Source organism: Leptonychotes weddellii, chromosome 2 (assembly GCF_054177405.1).
Source record: "Leptonychotes weddellii isolate Sample4059 chromosome 2, ASM5417740v2, whole genome shotgun sequence".
Taxonomy (NCBI): Eukaryota; Metazoa; Chordata; class Mammalia; order Carnivora; family Phocidae; genus Leptonychotes; species Leptonychotes weddellii.
Genome location: NC_138370.1, coordinates 147,234,199 through 147,257,162, shown reverse-complemented (window position 1 = coordinate 147,257,162; position 22,964 = coordinate 147,234,199). Strand labels below are relative to the sequence as shown.

The 22,964-nt window shown below is 42.2% G+C and overlaps 1 protein-coding gene across 15 annotated transcripts in view; it reads left to right on the top strand.

The window, feature by feature from the left end:
- Positions 1-22,964, top strand: part of LIMCH1 (LIM and calponin homology domains 1) — a 97,718-nt gene that overhangs the window by 15,917 nt on the left and 58,837 nt on the right. For 7 of the 15 annotated variants that reach the window (XM_081812998.1, XM_081812994.1, XM_081812995.1 and 4 more), the window contains exons 5-12: positions 7,541-7,843; positions 10,395-10,637; positions 11,151-11,480; positions 12,796-12,911; positions 13,021-13,132; positions 13,575-13,829; positions 18,266-18,301; positions 22,779-22,905. In XM_081812998.1, coding sequence (XP_081669124.1) covers positions 7,541-7,843; positions 10,395-10,637; positions 11,151-11,480; positions 12,796-12,911; positions 13,021-13,132; positions 13,575-13,829; positions 18,266-18,301; positions 22,779-22,905 — 1,522 coding nt within the window. The remainder of the gene's footprint in view (positions 1-7,540; positions 7,844-10,394; positions 10,638-11,150; positions 11,481-12,795; positions 12,912-13,020; positions 13,133-13,574; positions 13,830-18,265; positions 18,302-22,778; positions 22,906-22,964) is intronic. The other 8 variants (XM_081813005.1, XM_081813007.1, XM_081813003.1 and 5 more) reach the window with 3 other exon arrangements.

Here is a 22,964-nt window from a genome sequence, read left to right as displayed (position 1 = left end):
GCTTCTCCTCCTCCAGCAAGTAGACAGCTGCGAGTCTTTGCAGGGGCGTGTCTCCACCAAGAACTTGGTTGTTCTAAATGGAGGTGAAGAGTGAGCTTCTTGCTGCTTGATTAGACCTTGTCCTAGTCAAGGATTAGTGGTCAGTCATTTGTGGGCTGCGGGATTCACCTAGCTTGTTAATTTTCACGCTACTCCTAAATGGCTCTTACCTTACTTGACACATCACTGGAAAATCGTTCCTTTGAAATGGGGAGCACTCTCTTTAGAAAGAGTGGTTGGCTTACAAAAAACCCACTTACTTTCTTTGTCCCAAGGGAGTGGTAAGATCGCACTTACTTGACTCGTTTCCTAAGGCACTGTGATTCAAAAACAAAGAACGGAGTAATTCCTTCTCTTAAGTGTAACAAGGGCACCAGCATCCAGCACGGCTGACTTCATATTACATGTGTGATGGAAACCTTCAGCAGCCCAAGCCACAGAAAACTACAGTTCTACAGTTTTAGGTAGTGTTTTGAGAAGCTGCTTAATTTTTCTCATATAATAACCACAAAGTTCCTAACAAATCATATGAGACGAAAATTTATTTGACAATTTAAAATTCATAACAGTTTGATAATTGAAATTCCGTTGCCATCTGCTGTTCCATTTAATTGGGAGAAGTAGGTGATGTACCCATTTTCAAGAAGGGTAAACTGAGGATCAGTGGTAGTAAGTGACTTGCTGGTCTGAGAGCTAGTTACCGCTGACCTGGTGGCCAGATCCAAATGTTCAGACTACAGTACCACATCTGCCTCCCACACATTTAACAGAACATTTTCCATTTCTCTGTACAATTCCAAATGTGGTTAGAGCTATATGGTCTAGTTCTTAAACTGAAAGTTCCAGCATTGACTTATATGTATTTAATTCTAGAGTAGTTTTGTATTGATTAAAAAACAAAAACCAAAACCCCAAGGGTATACTTCTTCCCTGTCCGTGGTATCTCACAGATAAGTATATCTATCCTAAACATATATGTGCTTCTGGAAAACTCTACCATAAAATTGTGCTTGTGTTCCAAGCAGCTCTCTGTTTTTCTGAGATAATAGAGAGTAATATAGAATCATAAAAAACAAAATCAAATCCAGATATTCTATAAATTTTGGTACAGAGACCTTATCAGACACATATTTTTTCAACATCATTTTAGTATTACTTGTATCAGAGAACAAGCTCGATGCTGAGAACACAAAAATGAATAGTATCCCCTTACCACGTTTCATTTTTCAGACTTTTCCTTCTGTTTTCAAATTTAGGGCCCAGTGGGAGTAGGTATTATAGGTAAGAGTATGAATTTACAAAAAAATTTTAATCTTAGTATCCTTGACACACATAACTTCGTTTTTATCACATCTGAGAAGTCTTTAAGCTAAAATTTACTGAAGACACCGTGGTATTTTTTTTTCTGTTTTATTATCATTTTCAAAAGTTACAACTCCGCTTGGTTAAAATGAATCTCATTTTTAAAGATTGATTTTTCTATAATTACCAATCTGGTTGAATATTATAATATGTGTATTGGCTATTCGGGTTTCTTCTTCCATATGCTGGGCCACCTTTTCCCATTTAAAAAAAATCCATTTTACTGTGGTAAGAACACTTAACATGAGATCTCCCCTCTGATCAAATCTTGAATTGTTCAAAAGAGTTTTGTTAACTATAGATATGATGTTGTACACTAGATCTCTAGAATTTGTTCATCCAGCCTGACTGAAACTTTATGCCCATTGATTAGCAACTCCCCATTTCCCCCTCCCTCAGCCCCTGGCAACCACCATTCTATTCTTTGATACTATGTATTTGACTCTTAGATATGGCATATCTATCGTGCAATATTTTTCCTTCTGTGACTAGCTTATTTCATGTAACATAATGTCCTCAAGGTTCATCTGTATTATCACATACAGAGGAATCGTGCAGTATTTTTCCTTCTGTGACTAGCTTATTTCACGTAACATAATGTCCTCAAGGTTCATCTGTATTATCACATAGTGCAGAATTTTCTTCTTTTTAAAGACTGAGTGATATTCCATTATATATAAATGTCACATTTTCTTGCATTCGTCCATTAGTGGACATTTAGGTTGTCTCCACATCTTGGCTATTGTGAATAGTATAGCAGTGAACATGGGAGTGTGCTACTATCTTTTAGGGATCTTGACTTCAATTGTTTTGGATAAATAGCCAGAAGTGAGATTGCCAGGTCATATAGCAGATGTATTTTTAATTTTTCAAGGAATCTCTATATCATCTTCAGAGTATCCAAAAGAGCAACACGATATGAGTGGGGAGCCTCATTAAGTTAACTCAGCACACCCAGGAATCATGGTGATGGAGAGAAGAGATGGGACAAGTCTGGGAATTCCATGGGTGTCCTGTGTCAGTGACTGTGAGGTTTATTTTGTAATGAAATATTGAAATCTTTTATCATAGTTCCCATTCTGTGCACAAACCTAGAATCATGGTTAGTTTACAAATGTAATTCTGATGGATGAATATTATATTTATATGGAAAACTTTGCTCCCGTCCACATTTCCTGTCATCTGGCTCAGTTGTTTACATATTTCATCCAAGTTAGCTCTATTAAGCAGAAATTCCCAGGTCTGTTAAGATCATCACACCTGAGATCTTCTGGCTTAACATTTAAAATTGGGTTCAGGAAAATTTTGCATATTCCCAGAGAATGTGCCCAACAGCAATGTGACATTGTGTCTCTGAACACCCAGAATTCATTTGTTGGCAGATTGTTCAGCTGCTAGCTCTCTCTAAAGGGTTTATACATCCCGTGTCACTAGCCTGGCCTATCTGTGTCTCTGTCATTTACTTTCTGTAGCCTTCATCAGAGTTGAAAGTCATGCTAAGTTTATCCTGGTTTTCATGTGGCAGAAAGTAGCTTAACTGGAATGAAACACATAAAGATGAAAAGGCTTCTTGGTATCTGAAAAATAAGAATATAAAATATGTAAATATGCTGATGTCTCTTAAAACATTTAACCTCCATCTCCTGTCTTTGCCATCCAGATGAATTTTGGCTTCCACATCTTTGAACCCAGCAAGAGGCCCAACATATGTTCTGTGGTCCATTTCTTGTCTGGGAAATTCTGAGTCTGTAGAGATGGGTAATCATACAAAGTCATGGGCAAGGGATGGAGGTACACAGACAGAGGACAAGGCTTTATTTCTATAGGCTGTTTTACTGTTGTTTTTTCCCAAGTATTCTCAAACACCTCCTTGTGTTATTTCTAATTCAGTATATAAAAAGGAGTAAGAGAGCATGATACTCCATTTTCACATGAGTTTAGAAGCGCAGAAGTCCCAAGCTTCCTGTCAAACCATATATTAGGAGGTATCTTAGCATCAAGGGACAGAAAGTAGGGCTTCTTAATAAATATGTGGAGTTTAATATTTATTAGAGTCACCACTGAAGTAAGAAGTATATAAACTACTTTTTCTTCTATTTTAGTTTATGATTAAGTTAGCTTAATTACCCCCAAAATATGAGACTCTGCCAAAAAAGCCAAGATTTCTGTTTTTAAGAGGATAAAATGGGAACCAAGATTCACTTCCCCTGAATTAAAATGCCATGGAGATTTGAGTTCTCTTACTTGGTGTTTCCCATTGGAGAAGTAAACTTTTTTTTTTTCCGAACTGAATTATAGGTTTCACGTGACTGTACTTCTTTTCTAATTGTTTTCATATGTTTCAGCACTCAGTCTTTTCCTCTGGTCTGTGGATCTTCTCAACCACATGGTAATTAATTACAGAGGGCAAAAAAACCCTCCAAGGAACAATAGACATTTTTGAAATCTTTAGAGGAAAGAGTGGATGCAGCTAAGTGCCAGACACGTATTCCTCTACACCCCTGCTCAGCAGACTCCTGTGTCCCTGGTTGTTGCTGAACAGACCCTTGGGGATCGGGAGCAGACAGACACATAGCTTGCAGGAGCCTCTGTGACTCTGGTTGTGGACGCACTGTGTGGGCAGTGGGTGAGCCAGGAGGTTTCTGGTGTTGCCCCTGACATTCCCAGGAGAGCCCAGTTTCTTTCAATAGAACAGACTGGCTGCCAGTCTGAGCTGGTTGCTTGTGTGTTACCAAGGGAAAAGGGGTGAAAGAAAATGCCAGTTCTTCCTTCGTTTCAATCATTATCTCATTCACTTTGAAACCTATAACTTTGAGCCAAGAGCTTTTTCTTCCCCCTCACCTGCTTCGAGCCCATAACCTCTCCTACCAAGATAGCTTTGCCTGTTTTAGATGAGGTTGGACGCAGTTGCAAGGCTGGAAGCCATGCTGGGCATGTCTCGTTTCACGTTGAACCATATTGCTTCTGAGCGAAGCTGCGAGCTGTGCCCAAAGAGCAGCCCCTTCTTCCCAAAGTGACTCATCTGTGAATGGCTCGAAAAAATCAAAGCCTCAAACCTCCCCCATGAATATCAAGCCAGATAACCTGAGTCTGCCCCTGAAATTCACTTTATTTACCTAAATTCAGATGACTGGAACTAGAAGCCTCAGTATTCTCCTCTACAAAGTAGACATGAGAATTCCTAGCTCACAGGGTTGTCAGAAAGGTTAGCGTATCTGAAATACACTAGCTGCTCAGAGAGTTGTAATTATTGAAAACTGAAGTAGAACATACTGAAGCTTGACAACAGACGGCCCTCAAGGTCCTTCAAGGGAAAAAGAAAAGCACATTTGTAACAGGTTACTTAAAAATTTCAGTAACTAGATACCTGTGAACACAATCTTTTATATCTACCTTATACACCGTAAGTATTACTGCATGGCCAAAAGTACCAGTTCAGATTTTGTGTTATTATCTTTTTTCCCCTCTTTTTCTGAGTCTGCCTTGAAACTCTGAATTTACAGGATTCAAGCAAGTAGCGGAAGATTAGGCATTATGACCGTTTTGGTTTTTTTTTTCTTTTTTTCCAAGTGGGTAGGGAGTGGCTTTCAGTGGCCAGTGATACAGAAAGCTTTCTTCACCGTCTTTTTTTTTTTTTTTTTTTTTTAAGTCCACACATCTAAATTGAGATCGCTTGAAACAAGTGCTGCCACGCTGGGCATTTAGCCTAAAAAGAAACACCCCGGGGAATCTGTAGCAGGGCTTGGGCTCCTGTGATCCAGAGAACACCAGATTCTCCCTGCTCAAATTGGCATCACAAATTGGCATGGTCATTTGCATAAATGCATATGTTTTATTCTAAAGAATTCTGCCTGAGTTGAGGGGGAGATGGTAACCCAAGACCCCTGGTCAAAAAATGAAAAGAGTGCTGCTTTTGAACGTACGAGGTTCCAGCTAGGGGTCCGCTCCCCGCCTGAACTTGGAGTCGGATCAGCTGAGATGAGATAATGAGTTTGAAAGCGCTTTGTAAACTGTAAAGTGCCGTGCAAGCATTGTAAGGTATGATTAGTTAGCATTCTGCTATCATTAATCCTAGCAGAACATTGCTGTCTGTGACCAGCAATGCAAATCACAACTCCGGCCTAAGCACAACTCACAAGGTCCCTTTATTTAGTAACTAAAATACTTTTCTTTCTCCTACTACCATAGTCATGATAATGCCTTATTTTTTATATGATGTTCTGCTTTCAATACTCTTCCTGGCTGGGTTTTTTGCTTAACGCACAGTATAGTGGTTAGAAGAGAACCCCTGGAGCCAGACAGCCTGGGTGTGAATTTTAACTTAAGCCCTGGCACTTTGACCATGGGCAAGTTTCTGAACCTAGAACCTAGTTTCTACTCTCTTAAAATGGTGATGCTAATAATACTAACATTGCAGGGTTGGTATTAGGTTTAAATGAACTAACACTTAGAAGGAATTCCAGCCAATAGTGCATGCTCAATAATTGTTAGCCACTTTCTTTGTCATTAACATTGTGCTTTTTAAATAATGCTTTTTTGAAGACACGAATTCAATGGCCTGTGATTTCCATTGGCCTTTCTTATGGCTCTAGTCAGCCAACACCAGTTGGTACTTGCCAGATGCGTTGGCTAAGGAGGTGGGGAGGAGCATGAGCACCATCCAGGAGGGGCCAGGCAGGACCCTGGGAGTCAGGTGTGCAACTCAAAGGGCAGGATTTCATATTTTAAGAAATAAATGTATTTGGGGAGCAAAGCACTGCCAACCACTTCCAAATTCTGTATTTTAAATTTTTATTGAGGACAATGGCAGCAGTGAGAAGAAGGAATTTTCTGGGCTTGATTAGTGATGATTTGATTTTCCAAAAAGTCAGATGGAGTGAGGGCCTGCTATAATCTTAAGATGTAGCCCCCTCAGGAGCAGTATGGAGCAGGGTAGCAGAAAGCAGGCGGCCTGGTTGATCAGGGTATAAGAGTCTCATTGTTCATTTTACTCCTAGCTAGGCTAATTCCTCCTTCTTCATTTCTGAGATGAGTTGTCCTTTGAGGATGAAGAATTTACTCTTAGAAATTGGATACAAAGTAGGTGAGCAATAGGAGTCAAGATATTTTATTTACTTATCTTTATGAAACGAGAAGATAATGATTTTTAAAAGTTTTAACATTTTATTATTACTTAGAATGATAATTACTTAGAAGCAAGGCTGAGCCTATGAGCAGGGGGAGAGGAGTTTGTATGAATCCCAGATGGACACATTCAACCCTATTCCTATCCCACATGCCTCCAACGAAAACAAAAAACAAAACTAAGTGAAGAGTCCTGAAATTCCACCATTTAACTGCATTCAGGAATTTGAAAGTTTGAAAAGTCTTTAATATCTCTTTGAAAATGGAAATAGTACAAAGTATTGATTTTTTTTTTTTAGCTATTTTGGCAAAATGTTTGGTCACAATTTACTTGACATCCAACATATGATGAAGAAGAGCTAAGAGGCGGACAGTCGTTGGGGTAGAAGATCGAATACAGAGCTGCTCGTGGGGAGGTGCAGGGCAAAAGAAGCATTTATGCCCCGGGTCCATCCTGTGAATAGTCATAAAGTCTTCCAGATGCTTCAGGTTAGCTCAGCTCTGCAGAAAGACCTTCCTCACACTTTGCGATCGGGTACATAGTCTAGGTTTGCTGTCACACACAGCTGCCTGCATTAGCTTTCCCCCGGATCAGTTTCTTGGTGGCTCAAATTGTTGCCCTGTCACTCAAAAACAAATTGTGTACCTGTTGGGTGCATTGCTAATGTTCTAAAGAAAAAAGAACAACCAAAAACTATCTACTCTTTCCAATTTCATGGCAAGAGTTTGGATTGTCCTTCTCAGAGCCATTTAGGATCCTGCATTGCTGATGCTGATGGGACCCTGTCAATTAAATGACTTTTTAGCATTGCTAGTAGCTGGTTAAATTCAAGGTTTTAAAACCCACTCTAACTATGCTACAACCCTGGACTAAAATAGCAAACAGATGTCATCTAAACTAACGATACCGAGAAGACCTTTCACTAACAACACAATGTGTGTGTCTGGAGATGGGGATTTAAAAGAATATTTGGTCTGATCACATGGAGGGTTCTCTTTAATTTTGCTCCATCAGTCACAAGCAATTAAGTAATGAGAAAGAAGCTGTTCATGACATTAACCTTCGCAAAGGAAACCCTTTCCTGACCCACCAACGGGGCAAAGATTCAGAGTCGGAAGAGGAAGTTGCATGTCGGCGGCCTGATCTTGAGAAAGATGACTTTGCTGCAAGGAGAGCGAGGATGAACCAGACCAAGCCAGCAGTGCCATTGAATCAACTCCTCTATGGGCCTCACCGAAAAAAGGAGGCAGAGAAATCAGAGAGCAGCAAACCGCTCTCAAAGGGAATTTCAGAAAAGAAAAGTCTAGAATATAAAAGGTGTGCGCTGTGTGTGTGTTTGTGTGAGTGAGAGAGGGGGCATAATTAAGTGAAGATGACTTGTGTCATAGGCCCCCATTCCTTTCTTTCCTTTCCCAGTTACAAATAATCGGTAATGGTGGTTTGTTTTGAAGCAGAACTCCAGATATCCAGTCTCCCTAAATGCAGTGGCAGAGACTAGAATGGCCATGTCCAAAATAGGGCTGAATTCACCAAATAAACTTTGAGTTCCAGTGGACACATCACCACAAATGATTGGCGTTATTGGCACAAGCAGACATGTACCATTGCCAATCAGGGGTGGCCACCACCCAAAGCTGCTCCAGTCCATTCGCAGGAAGCAGAAAACACAGTCATTCCTTAGCTGTAGGCTCTTCTCCCTTATTGGCTCCTTTTAGATATTGGGAGGGGAAGAAAATGAGGCTTGCTCTTTCTTTCCACATACCAGCAAAATCACTCAGACATTTAATGATGGATATTTCTCATTAAAAACACACACACAAAACCGGGGTGCCTGGGTGGCTCAGTCGGTTGAGCATCTGACTCTTGGATCTCAGGGTCATGATTTCAAGCCCCGCATTGGGCTCCACACTGGGTGTGGAACCAAAAAAAAAAAAAAAAAAAAAAAACCTTCTCAAAAATATAGTATGTTTCTGTTTGTTCTTTTATAGAAATTGTTTTTGAATGAGTTTTCCTTTCGCAGCCTTTTTCCCATCCTCTTCATTTGGGAAAGGAAAACTGTAGCGAAATGGGTTTTGGCCAGTGATTTTTATCCTAGGAGGGATATGAATTTATTGAAGGTGTCAGCTTGCTAAATTTCATCACACAGAGTTGATCATTCTTGCATTTTTTCCTTATACCAGAATCAGAGATTTGCATCGTCAAATTGCCATCTCTTTGCCCCTCATTTAAGGGGGTTTGTAAATTCTGTTGAACGAAGAATATAAACATCTTAACTGTGTTTTACACAATTCAAATGGTTCTTTGGGCAGAGTCACTGAGCTCAGTGGAGTAGTCAGTGGTGCTTGTTGCTGTTGTTCTGGAAAGTACCAGGTACAAAATGTGTGGACGCTCCTGGGATATAGAACAGGGGTTAGAGCACAGAAGCCTGGCGTGATTTTTTTACAGGACACACTCTAGCTTCGGGAGTCTCTTGCTCTGTGCTGCTCTTGTTGGCGTGCCTTGTAACAAACCATTCTAGGAGGGCCTTGTGGGAGGGATCTGTTGTTGCACGTGAAACAAAGACTTCTGGACAACTGACTAGTACCAACGCACATTGATGGGGATCAGCAACTTGAGTTAGGAAAAGGAGTTGCTTTTGTATCTCCCTTTTTTCCTTTCTCCTGCATGCAGTTTTAATTCCCAGTATTTCCAGCCTCATTTGTCACCTGACTCTGTGTTTGGGGACATGGCTCTGAGTCTGGGATGGCCCATGACCTCTCTAGAGAGCATCAAAGAACTGATGAAAGAAGAGAAGGCCCCTCGTGGCTCTTGCCTCTGCCCTTCCTTCATCCCCTTTCCCAAACTAAAATTAAACAGAAAATTCTGTAGCCTTCCCAACCTGTAGAGGCTCTGCAAAGACACCACATCATCCAGGTAACAAAAGAATACCTCTCGGTTTTCTGGCTTGGATGGTATCTTTTTTAAAAAAACAAATAACCTTCTTGATGTAGGTTTTTGAGATTTTCTATCTCAGGAAGCATGTTTAGTTAGAAATTGACTTTTAATGCAATTGAATGTTTTATGCATATAGATGCCACAGCTTTGATTTAAATGACAGCATTGTCAGCATGAAGCAACCCAACATCCACTTCTTGGGAGAACAGTTGAAAATATCAGTTTTAACATCAATAAAGATGACCAGCTATTAACACAAGAAACAAGTGGGTATTGACTCTGTAGATCCAGGTGAAGAGGATACAGTCTGTTTAATCTTCAAGTTTATATTACCCAAACCTAACCAATGCTATTGGGAAGCAGAGACTGATTTTAAGGTTGAAACTTTCTGTTTGGAATCGACTTAAATGTACTTTCTGGCAGTTGTGAGTTTATGGTTGAGATATTTAATATGTGAACAACGTTCCAGCTATCTCCAAACTAATCCTAGAATTTGGATCGTGCAGAGCTCGTTACTAACCTTTTACTGCTGCAGTAAAAGACATTCCAAGACGGCTCAGGGATTCAATCAGAAAACTTGAATTCATTACAGTAATTTGAATAGTGTGGGAATTGGGCATCATTACTGTCAAACCGAAATCTCATTACCATTCTTAATAGTCTTTCAGCAAGCCCTGGCTTCTCTTCCTAAACTAAACTAGAGACTGTCATGTGGTGGAAAAAACTCCATCTCATTACAGTATCAAAAGGGTAACATAGGCGAGAGGAATCAAGGCTCCAGTTGATTCCATATTTTTTGAGAAAGGGAAAGGTGCCTCCTTCATTTCCTTGTGTCCTTAGCCTCTGAAATTCCTTCCTTGACATTCTGTTTGTCTGCTCCCCTTCCTTGAACCTGATTTTTCCAATGATGTGGGGGCCTGGATAAAATTGACAGAAACCAGGGCCAAACAGAAGAGGTGAAGTCAATGGTGACCTGTATCACTCGGACTCAGGAGAGCGAACCGGCAGAATTGGGAGTGAGGAAGGTGCCAGATCTTTACAGGGATGACCTGGCTCAGCGGAGAATTCAGGGCCACCTCGCCCCTCACCGAGAGGCTCCGAGATTTGTCACAGTCTCCAATATCACCGAAGCTGACTTGGAGACGTGGGAGAGACTGAAAGTGTCAGAAAAGACGAGGTGTGTCATGTTTTTCCCGAGTTTTCCCCTGGTGGTGGTTTCATTAAATTTTGAAGGAATCAAATGCTTATCCTTCTATCATTTTTTATTCTTGTGGCTGGAGAAAAAATACCTCTCAAAACAGTATATTCTGCATGAGTTTAAAGTTATTAATACCAAAAGTTACGAGCCACTGGATGGAAAAGATCCTCTTTAATTAAACCAACTACTGTGGGTGATAATTTTGACTGGCTTGTTTATACTTGATTTTTAACAAATTTTCATTATTTCACTGTACCTAAGATTTTCTTATGCCATCATTTATGATGTTGGAAGGGATATTTTGAAAACTATAGAAGCTTAAAGCCCTAGGCAAGACAATGATCATTCCTTCGTTTGTTGTTTGATGAATGGAAAAGCAATTCTGCTCTAGCCATAGAAGTATTTTTCATAAATCTAGTATTAAAAAAAAAAGCTCTTATTAATTTACACTTGTCTTAGAAATCTTTGGAACTCATTTCTGGTTCTGACTAGGGATGGAGATGTTGAGCACATCTGTGCCCCTGAGCCTTCACCAGAAATTAAAGCAGAAACTGCCATTCGTGATGATTTTGCCAGCCGCAAAGCAAGGGCCTATAAGAAAGCTTCCAGCCCCCGGCAGAAGTTTGTGCACTTTGGACCCGTGACAGAGATAGATCAGCAGAAATGGAAGCGGCTCAGCATCGGCCAGGCTGGGCCTAGGGAGGAGGTAGAAGAAGTCCTCAGTCGTGGCAGCAAGACTGAAACTTACTCTGTCCCCCCTTCCTCCGCGGCCACGTCCAGTTTAGAAAAAGACCAAATGCTTACTCCACAAAATGACCCCAGGTATTTTCCTCCATCCGTGTGCAAGACCTGCATGGGAGCCATTGCTGCTTTGAAAGGGTCTGCTGAAGCACCTGTCAGAAACCTCCGGCCATCCCATAGTTTTAACAGACTCTTTGGCTGGTTGGCAGAGAAGTAACGTTAGCAGGTCACCCTGGGGAGGAGCGCGTGTGTGAACGTTAATGGCAGGTGTCCATTTTGATTCTGTTGTCCCCAGAATCCCTGCCTGGGAATGCCAGTAATCTTGGCGAAGGACCCTTTTTCCCTCAGCTGCATTAGCACTACTTTATTAGTTGGAAATACTGAAATGAACTCGATGGAATGTTTAACACCCTATTGTTTCTTCTAAAGGAACAATAAAAATCAGGTTTATCCTTAACCTCCCTCTTTTCCTATCCCAGGAAGGGAAGAAAAAAATAGTTATTAATATCATTTGTTCGAATTTGGACATTGAAGCAGTTGAAAAGAAAGTAAAGGTCTCTTTCCTCCCCTACTTAAAAAAAATAATTGTATAATAAATGGTGAATGGAAAAAGACTCCTCTCTTGGGGTTCCTATGAGTCAAGAGTTTCCTTGGCTGAATCTCCATCCAAATGTGTGAGGGATCACCTGGGAAAAGCCCGCGTCGGCCTGTCACGGGTTCTCATCCTTGCTGGAGGCCTTCCAGCTTTGAATTTCCAAGTTCTCTTTTGGGCGTTCAGTTCTGTGGACTGGTCTCTCTTCCAGGAAGCAGGTATTAGGAGGTTATAAGCCCCTAGACTCTCCCGGGAGCCTCCATTCCACCTGCATGTTGGGAGCAAAGTAATGCTCTCCATGGCAAGAGGAAATGCTTAAGACATCCTCCTCTGTGCTTTGTCCTTGAAATCCAAAGGAAACAGTGAATGGTCTATGACATACAGAGGGATGTCTTTCATCCAATACTGTGGCCGACAGCATAGAGATAGCAGATTGTAGATATAAGTAATCCTAGTACACCAGACATACAGTTGGTGTTTCAGAGGCTGACGAGGACCTGGGGTGGAGTAGGTGGGGGTAAGAAATTAGTAAGAAATGCATCATTGAGTCCTTGACTAGGGAGGGGGCCATCACTTAGCCCCATGGTGACAGGGTCTCGCCAGCCTTCTTTGACTTTCCTCAGGCCCTCGCTGGGGCTCGCCTTCCATGATCTCCATCTGAGTGTGTCATCCTTACTAACCAGCCTCCGGAATGAGAGCAGCCGAACTCTTCTTAATCTCTCAGTCCCAACCACGTTCCTTGTGTCCTTTCATAATTCTTTTTCCTCTTCTCTCTTGCCACCAATGCTACTTGATTATCCCCAGAATAGTGAATTCTGGCGTCGCTGACTATTGCAAAAGGGTCTCGTGGCTGGCTTCTGTGCTGGAGACCCAGGAGGAGCATGTGTGCAGTTTGAGCGAGCGCCCGGGGACAGAGGAAGGTGAGGAGCAACGTTCCCTCCCTTCCCAGGAGGTGACAGATGACAGGTGGGGTCAAGGCCTCGGGTGTGAAGTCTTACCTAGCAGTAAAGCTGTCCTCTCTGGCTTCAGCGACAAGCAAACAGCTGCCACAGGTTGGCAAAGAAGAGAAGGAAGGAGCTGCTCAAAGAGATTCTGCGAGGCCGCCAAAGGCTGAAAGACCAGAGGAGAGCAGCCAGCCACCGTGAGCACTTGTCTGCCTTCCAGGGTGTGCTACTTCTGCTGTGTGTGGCTGTTGTGTTCCCAGAAAACAGCTTCGAACCACAGTATGCCCTTGATGACTGATGTGGCATGGAGTTCAGTCACTTAAAAGAATGCACCCATCCCAGGGTCAGAGTTCTGCTCTCAGCGCCCTCCCTGAGTAGAGATTTGAGCCTTTGCATGTGGTTGGGTGCTGGCCGGATTTCATCCTCAGGAATCATGACAACCCGAAAGGGAAACCCATTCCGGTGTAAGTACCCATTGCATGATGGAGGCCTACGGTATTAGTACTCAGTTGCTATGTGTGTTGCTGCCTCCGTGGACGTTGGCTTCTTCTGTCTTGGGTTGATGCCCGTGGGTGACGCTACTGAAAATATCTTTAGCAGTAAGTGGCCTTTGACTGGCTGGACTGAATGTTGCCCTAGTTTGTGTCCCCCGGCCTCTGAATGCAAGACTTCGGGGACGGAAGAGAGCTCGGAGAAGATGACAGCCAGGAGTGGCAGTGGACTGAAAGGCCAAGGAAGGTTGTATGATTCGCAAAAAGATGACATGATGGTCAGGAGAACCGGGATGTCTCTTAGACGCGTTGGATCCAATGTAAACCAGTTCCTTCCAGTTCCATTTGCAAAGCGACAGGATGTGGAGGCATCTGCCAAGGGTCCACCATTGAAGGATAAGAGGTCAGAAGGTTTTCCTGAGCCTTTGTGATTTTGTTTCTCTGCTCTGAGCCTCCATAATGCTTTGAGTATGTTATTAACGCCTTATGGTACCTCAGTGCCACTTATCTGTGATTGCTTGCGGAAATGGAAAGATAAAAATTGGCCCAGTCTGCCAGGAATTTTTTTTCCCTTTTTTTGCATATAAGCAGGTGTGGAAAGAAGATGCAGTTGTGAGTTTTCCTGTTGAACGTTTTTTTTTTTTTTCTGACTCACCTTGTGGGCCACCTAAATGGGTAACTCTTTTATTTCTTCCTAGCTTGTATAGGAGCCCTCAGGTAAAGGAACTGAACTTCTTTCTGACCTATTTGATTTCAGTTTGGTGCCAAGAGGGTCTTCAGGTCCAAAGAAAATGTATACCACTTAACAATTTGTAATTTCATTTCATTTCAACATTAGCAAACACTCAGGGCTTTCTAGAGGTAAGATTTCTATTCCATGCTGTGACTTGATTTAAAAGAACGAGTAAGGAGGGGCATCCGGGTGGCTCAGTCAGTGAAGCGTCTGCCTTCGGCTCAGGTCATGATCCCGGGGTCCTGGGATGAAGCTCCAGGACCCAGTGAGCAGGGAGCCCAGGAGTTGGGCTCCCTGCTCACTGGGGAGCCCGCTTCTCCCTCTCCTGCTTGCTCGTGTGCTCTCTCTCTCACTATCTCTGTCTCTCTCTCAAATAAATAAATAAAAATCTTAAAAAAAAAAAAGAACGAGTAAGGAAATAATCTGAAGTTTGTAGTTAAAAGTACTGTATGTTGAGGCTTCTATTGCTATTTAATAAGAGTGATACATTTTTGTTAAAAGTGTGGTCTGCCAGATCTAAGTAGAATAAAAGAGTGAGAGGTGTTTTGCATAATTACAGGATCCATAGAAAGCAGGAAGTGATGAGGTTCCACTTCACGAAGGACCTTGAAAGTAGCGGGTCAGAGGGTAGGATGGGGAGCAGGGAAAACCTTAAGTAACACCCAAATTTTAAAACTAAGATCCTAGCTATCTTTATGACCTGAATTTAATCTATGCTTTATATTTCTCTGAATCATCATACTACTACTCTCGCAGAGCCTCTTTGTAACGTTGGTTTCAGGACGCTATTTGTGCTCTGCTTCATAGTGCAGAGTGCTTTGTAGCCCTTTCAAAGGGTGGCTTCTCCCTGTAGCTCTCCTTCTGGCAATTCACAGGTAGGGCGATGGAGAGAGAAGAGGGTGAGTGGATCCCACGTGGGTCCCGGCCGGTCACACTGGTCAGGGCTGGTTCGTGGCAGAGGGACTGACTGATCTGCCCAGTCCACCATCCTCACTCACTTTCCAGATGCCCTGATGCAGCGTGGCCCTGGGGTCATGCGCTGCTCTAAAGCAACTTAGCGTGAAAGGGAAGAAGGAAGAGGGGCCCATGGCTGCCTACCCATTCTAGGTGCTTTCCCATTGACTTATTCCTCACATGACCTTTGAGAGGAAGAATTCTCAGCTGCATTTTGCAGTTAGGAAACGGAGGCCCACGTCCACACAGCTGGTAATTACAGGTCCAACATTCAGATCCAGCTCTGCCTGAGCAGAAAGCCATGGTCCCCTTCCCACACGTTGCCTGCACAGGTTACTAGAGGGAACGGTGGCAGTCTGATGAATTCCCTGTCACTTGTATCTGTCCCTCTATTAGTGATTCAGAGAAAAGCCTCTTTAGATCCAAATGAGAATGAATGGCTAGTTTGAGGAGAAGGAGATGTGGTCACATGAACTGCATGTCAGTTGTGCGACTGAATGAGCATACACCTTGGGAATTCATGTTCCTTTTCCACAACTGTTTATTGAGTAATTACTATGGGTAATTACTGGGAGCTAGGGGATAATTTTAAATGAGCAGGAAACCCATTTTTTCCCCTCCCACTTCAAATGAAGCTATGCCAGTTCACAATATGGAAGTATAGAACCAGCTAATTATTGATCCTAAAATGCTTTATTAGTGCTGAAAGTCACATACATGAAATAGATGCATAGAATATTCTCTTTATCTTTCTAAATATCCCTACCCTCACAATTAAACTTTATTCATTGCTTTTTCATTTCTTTTTTTTTTTCTTTCTGGTGGGATGCTTACACCAACTGTGATTTGTCTGGCCAATTTTGTACCTGTTGACTCACCTACTTGGCATTTTTAAAAAAATCTCCTTATTAGTGATTTTTTAACTTACCTTTACTTTTTAGTTTCCCATAGGACAACAGAGAAAGTCATTTGAAGCCCAAGCTCTAATTATCTTCTCCCTAACTGCAAAGGCAGGTCTGCTTAAATTGATGCCCTCTTAAATCTTAATGAATTAGGAGGAAATTCCTTAAGTCCATAAGTGTATATATAGTAGAAGGGTAAATGAAGGCTATCTCCAGAGACTAAGCTATTCTTTTCAATTTCCAGAGCATCCAGTAAGTACTCAGTAAATACTTATTGAGGGCCTTGTCTGGTCACTATTCAGGGAACCCAAAAAGAAAAATCCCTGCCCTCATGGAGCTTACACTTTAGTGTAAATCTACATTTGTTGGCAGAGATTTCCATGAAATGCTGTTAAGTATTTTGTGTAGAAGCAATCTAAATTCAAATATATCTTACATGTGACAACACGTAGCTGAATCTCATCAACAAAATGGGCTAAAGGAGCCAAACTCGGAAGAATACATACTATATGGATCCATTTATATAGTACGAAACACTCGACACTAAGCTCTGGGTATGTCTGGGTTGTGCGGATTCATTGAGGGATATGTGTCTGGCAGGTGCCCCTTCTGTATATATATTCTACTTCAATAAAACATTAACAAAAATATTCGGATAGAGACACAAAACACGTACTAACTATGAGTTGATTATTTCTAGGTTAACTAGGCATAACTTCTCTGCTCTCTTCCATAGATAATTTAGAAAACACTGGATTTGAATAAGCCTATTCCAATAGGCCTATTAACTGACAAACACTGATCCAGTCTTCAGAACTAACTGCTCATGCACTCTCCCTTGACCATTGGTCATTGATTCCAAATGTAGTCGTGTTTTTTAGAAAATTGAGTGTATTAGGTTAAACTTTATCCCCTTCTGAAACTATCCCCTGGAGAAACAGAAAATGAGTCTTACTGCCAGAAGAGAAATATCCACAAACCTTTGGGCCATTTCAGCAGAGACTTTGGGTCTTGCACTGGTTTGGTTGCCTTCACTGTGAACGAAAACAATTATTAATGAATGCATGAATGCAGACTGTTCTAGAATGATAAGAGCAGGTAAGAGAGAAGGGTGGGTATGTGTGCACCCATGCATTCCAGGGTGTTTTCCCTAAGATTACAGGAAGACATCTCTAGAAATGACTCTTTTCCCCATAAACTGTTATGAAACTGAACACGAGACTAGGTAATTTTTGCTGAAAACCACAAAATTTAATTTGCTGGAAACTGAAAGCAGGACCTTTTTTCTTTACTCAAATAATTCTTTGTCCACCATCAGAGTGCAGAGATGAACGGCGTTTGAGGGCATAGGTAAGAACCTTCTCTTAACATTTCCCTTTGCCGAAGAGATAGTCATTTGTGGAAGCTGCTTTTTTAAACTGTGCTTTAAAATATGCCCTTGTAATGTCCTAATTTCTTTTTTCTAATTTAACCTTTTTCTTTGCTTTATCAGATGCATTAAAATTTAAAGTGTCTATACTGCAGAAGGTACAACTTTGTAGATCTGAATAATCAGAAGAATATAAAAGACTGTAAAAAGGAAAACTTTGGTTTTTCAAGTTACGGAATATTATTCAAGTCTGGCTTTGATTAAGGCTGCCAGTTTTCTAGGAATTGTGGTTTTTGTCAAATGCATGCGGAAGGCACTGATTGGGGTTCTGGTTGGAGCTCTGGTTTGCTTTCAGAAAACTGCAGAAACGCTCTTTGATGTCATTTGTGCAAAAGCATTAACACATCAGGGAAAGGGTCAGTAAGCGTGTGCTTCTATGTTGGGTGTCCATTACAGCCCATTACTGCCAAACATAAAGGCAAGAACGGTTTAACTGTTTGTGAACGACCATAATACAGGTTTGGCTTTTTTTTTTTTTTTTTCCTTCTTAAACTGCCTTCTCTAAACATTGTGGGTTGCACCTAAGCCTTCTTGTGTTTATATTGAACAGACTCTTTTTTTTGTGGGTAGCATGGGGATTATTTTCATCTCTCCTCTGTGTTTTAAAAACATGTTTTGCGTTCTTTAGCAACGTCAAGACTGTTCCCTCATTTCCAGCAGTTAATAAATATTGCTAATTGTGTAACGACGCTTCTCTTCCAGTGTGATCGGCAAAAAAGGTTTGGCACACAAATATGTCACCGGTTATGTTTATTGCCAGCTTGGTTACAGAGCTAACCTTCTGTCTTGCCCATCCTCTAATTTTGTATTTGGTCTTGTAGATACGGTCCGAGAACTCCTGTGTCTGATGACGCAGAGTAAGTTGTCTTGTGTTTGTAGGAATCCATTAATGACTAGCTTGAACTGCATGCTTCCCATACTTACCACTAATTGAAATGCAACTGATGCAGCAGTGAACTGAGCAGCTCACTGACTCAGCCTCGGAAAAGCGCTTGAAGTTGGAATGCAGAACATATGTTCTGTGCTGGAGAGATGAATGAAAGAGTAACTCGAGCATGATTCTAATACACAGCTGCTGCTTAAACTTAACATTTGCTTTTCATAGATGTGGCATGGGGAGGCTGGTCTGACTGTCTGGATGTTGGTACCCCTTCTGAACCACAGAATTATTCTGCGTTTTGCATTTAATTCTTGGTAGGTTAGGGCTTGGAGTTAACAATGAAGCAAGCCATTCTCATGGCCCTATTTTTTTTTTTGAGCTAAGAAAACAAATCCTGAACCACTAATTATAGATTCAGAAGCCCAAGTTCCTCCCAGGTTGGAGTAATGTAAACTGTGGGATGCTCACGACCGGAACGTTGGGGTTGCGTTCAAGTTCTGTGGCATAGCAAGGGGTCAAGATGTCAAACATGACTTGGGCTTCCTCTTCCGGCTCCTTACTTTCCACTCCTCTCAGAGATTCATTCCCTACCTCCGCCTCACATCCAAATTTGAGAAGAAGCCACCACTCTCCCATTTGTGACCACATTAACTCCGTTTCAGAAATGGATTTCCCATCTGCAGAGCATTCTGAAGCAGATATCCAAGGCAAACATTTTCTATGCACAATACTAGCTTTCTCAGAGTTGAGTAAAATCTGTGTTTTGAGAAACATAATTAATATCTAATTCCAGCGTCAGTGGCCTGCTGAGCCTGATGTCTCTCCTCTGTGACAAACAGTCTGTGCGCTGGTGGGAGTCTGGGCCATCAGAAGAGCACACACTGGCCTAAGACATTTAAGTCACCCAGTGAGGCATCTAAATAAGGGTGCAAAACACAAAACTCATTGCCCCCAATGACAAGGAGATTGGGCCCCCAAATTACTGTTTCCAGTACCTTTTCCACGTCTGTGTTCAAGATGTCAGCTTGGTTTGTCCTAGCACTAAGCGGGCTGCCTCGGGTGCCAGGATCCGTTCCCATTGTGCGATCTGTGATTGCTTCGTGGCCTGTCGTGCAGAACAGTCATGTCTCAAAACCAAGATCCCCTTGAGCTTGACTGACTGCATGGAGTTGTCTATAAAATTGAGCCCTGGTTATTACACTGAAAATCTGCAGTGGCAATATTTAACATGCACTGAAAGGAAGATGATCAAAGATGAATAGGCAAAACTTTGATTTGGTTAGCAAAAACATTTTGATGGGTTGGATTTATCCTTCCTCAATGCAAGGCCGCTGTGCAGTTTGCCTAAGACGGATCTCTGGGAAATCCCAAAAGGTGGAAGAAAGGAAGCTACGGTAAAGAGCGTTTGAATCTTACTTGTTCCTGAATATGAAACCTCACCTACGGGAAAAGTGAATGATTTTTTTCAAGGTGGCGGAGGTGGGGACTCTCTTCTCTGCCCTAAATTTACAAAAAGCAACCTCATGGACTAAGAAGAATGAAAGGAGCTTCTTTTCCAGAGATCTTCTCTAGGAGTATCCAAAGTGCCGAATCTCCTCCTTGGGAGTAGACACAACTTGCATGAAGCCCTGTGGGGAGCAAAATGCAAAGTTTATATGGGGAGTTTCATTTTTAAATAGATATTATATGTTTAGTTTCTTCCCCCACTCTCTCCCTTTTTCAAAATCGTTAAAGGTAATTATTGGCACAGGCTCTATTTACTCAGAACTGGCACATTCTTAAAATACAGCCCAATCAAAAAAAGATGTGCCCTTTAAGGAAAATACAGGTCAGGGGCAGACCTACCACACAGGCAAACAGAGATTTCCGCCTCCCACCTAGCCAAATGTTTCCGTAGATGTAGTTTCACCTTCTTGCCCTTTTCTTCACGTGCACGCTCCTCCTGTCCCAAGGCTCTCCCCACCAACAGAGCCTGCGCACGGTGAGAGTTGGAGGCTGTTTTATTCCTAATTCCCTCACCTTTGACCTGGCCCCGAAACAGTTTCCAGGCTCCCCTGGAGGTGATTTCATCCTGGCCCTCCAAGATGCCAACCCACCACCATGAGAGACTCTGGGGCTCGGCAGCCGGGGACCCTTGTCCCAACAGCACAAGGCGTGGGCTGAGAGCAGATGTTTAGTGCGAGTCACCTTAATATTCTGGAGCCTGGGCTCCTCCAGGATTCCCCACCCTGCCCCTAAACACACACTTCTTCATTTTGGAGGCTGAGTCCAACCTCTGAAGTAAGGGACATTTTCTGAATGGTGACTCAGCCCATTTTCTGTCTAGTATTATCATTTTTCAACTTGCCTAGTTCCTTTTTTTTGAAGTGGCATAAAGATATGGCTCATAGTTCAGTTATTTCTTTTTTGGCCAGTTGGCTGGAATTTCTTTAAAACAAAACAAAACAACTCTGGGGAAAAATAGTACTTCCTGGTATATGGGAGGGCAAACCGGAGTTTCTCTTTTTATTTCACTAACCAGATTTTGGCCACATTTGGGCTGGGGTCATTAGAACTTCACGGTGGGAACAGAGATAGGACCGCAGGACAGAAGAAGGCAGTTCTCAAGGCCTTGCTCCCATTCTTTTCTGAGTGATGTAACCAAATCCCAAATCTTGGAGAAGACTGCCATTTTTCCTGGGGTTCCAGAAGAATAGAATGAACTTCAGTCTCTTTCTGGAAAGCCTACTTAAGTGATTTTTCATCCATGATGCTTAAAAAAACAAAAAACACGAGGTTAGGCTTTTCTACCTACCTCTGCAAATTCCCAAATCTTTCTTAAACAACCTTAATAAATAGTCTAAAATAAATGAAAAACTGCAGCCCCTCCCCCCTTGGAGGACTGCAGTTTATCTTTCTAGAAGACGTAGCTGCACCATCCACTGAGTACACAGAGGCAGCTCCCCATGGTGGTTTGCCATATTTGTGCCAATAGAAGCCTCAGGTAAAAGTCCTGTGTAGTCAGAGTATTTGAATACTCTTGGGGAAGACAGATTGCAAGTACAATCTTCAGTTTCAGCTCTCTTAGGTCAGACTTAAATAGTCCAACACCTAGAGAGAAGGAAGAGGAACCCAACAGATCCATGCAGCTTCATTTTGAATGCATCGGAATGAAAGTGGGCAGCCATAGCATTGAGGATCTGGCTTCCCCTTCCAGAGCGCTGTCTGCTCAGGACCCGACTGGCATCCAGGAGCACTATTGCTGTTGATTGGCTGGCCGTGGGGAGAACTATTTTGGACATCACCGATGATGTCTAGAATTAAGTGGAGTCTAAGTGCATGGCTTTTCTTTTTCTTTGTGTTAAGCTGGCTTCAAAAATGGACTGTCATAGTCTTCTGAGAGTTTAACAGTGAACCTCCATTTCTTGATTTTGGACTATGTAACCCACTTGGTCCCAGGGCTCATTTCTTTGAGAGGAGAAAAAAAGGGAGGATTTTGCTTTGGTTTTTATTTCTGTTTTCATCTTGCTGCTTCAGCTTTTGCTGTAACAAAGGTCTATGTAAGCACCGTAAGAAGAGGCCCTATGGTCTTGCCCAACATTTAATAAGCTCCTATAGAACATATCAATAATATGTATAGCCTAAGGCCTTAAAAAATTGCTTTCCCTATCCTTTGTCTTGTAAAAGAGTAAATTCAGAAGTATCCTGACAAAAATAAGGTATAATGCTTGTGAGAATATTAAGATACAAAGTATATACTGATTTATATGTTTTATTCCTTAATCTTATGATAAAATACCTTATTTTCTTGATTCCTGGATGCTATCAACTGCACTACCAATTTATAGACATTTTTACAGGAAATAGAAATAATCACATCAAATATATGAATCAGTAATGCATAGCTCTTAGATGCATCCACAATTCAGAAACTTCAATATGAAAAGTTGGGTGTCTTAGACTTGAGGCTAGATGATTTTTTTGGAAGTGGAGAAATTGCCTTAATGTAGAAAGCACGTAAGACAGCTCTTTACGCAAGCATTTACTGTAAGAACGTTTTGCTTCATGGAATGCCACCCTCCTTGCCCATACATTCTCCCCACATTATTTAATTCTCTTCATTTTGTTTCCTAATCCATTTCCAATCGAGAAGAGCCCAGAGCTCCAAATACCTTTTTCTAGCTCTTCCGTAATGTTTTGGCACCTACGTATAAAATTATATTGACTTGCTGCAGCCACCCCTGAAGGCAAAGATGGTCACATTTCGGCTTTGGGGGTTAAAAGGAGAAGAGGTGGGGGCGCTAGCATGCCCGCTGCGGGCTGGGGGAATCGCAACACGCCGCGTCGCGCTGCTGTCTTGAGCTGCGGAGGGAAAAGGGGCACTTTTGCCAGCGCGGTAGCGCCCCCACGCGGCAGAACGCGCAGACACATCCCGGGCACCGGTCCATTTTTGTCTGTTCTCTCTCCACACTCAGGAGCACGAGTATGTTTGACATGCGGTGTGAGGAGGAGGCCACGGTGCAGCCACACAGCAGGGCCCGCCAGGAGCAGCTGCAGCTGATAAATAACCAGCTGCGGGAAGAGGACGACAAATGGCAAGATGTGAGTGCCGGCCAAGGCCAGGGGCAGCGGGGAGGCTGCCCTGCACCATGGGTTAGAGC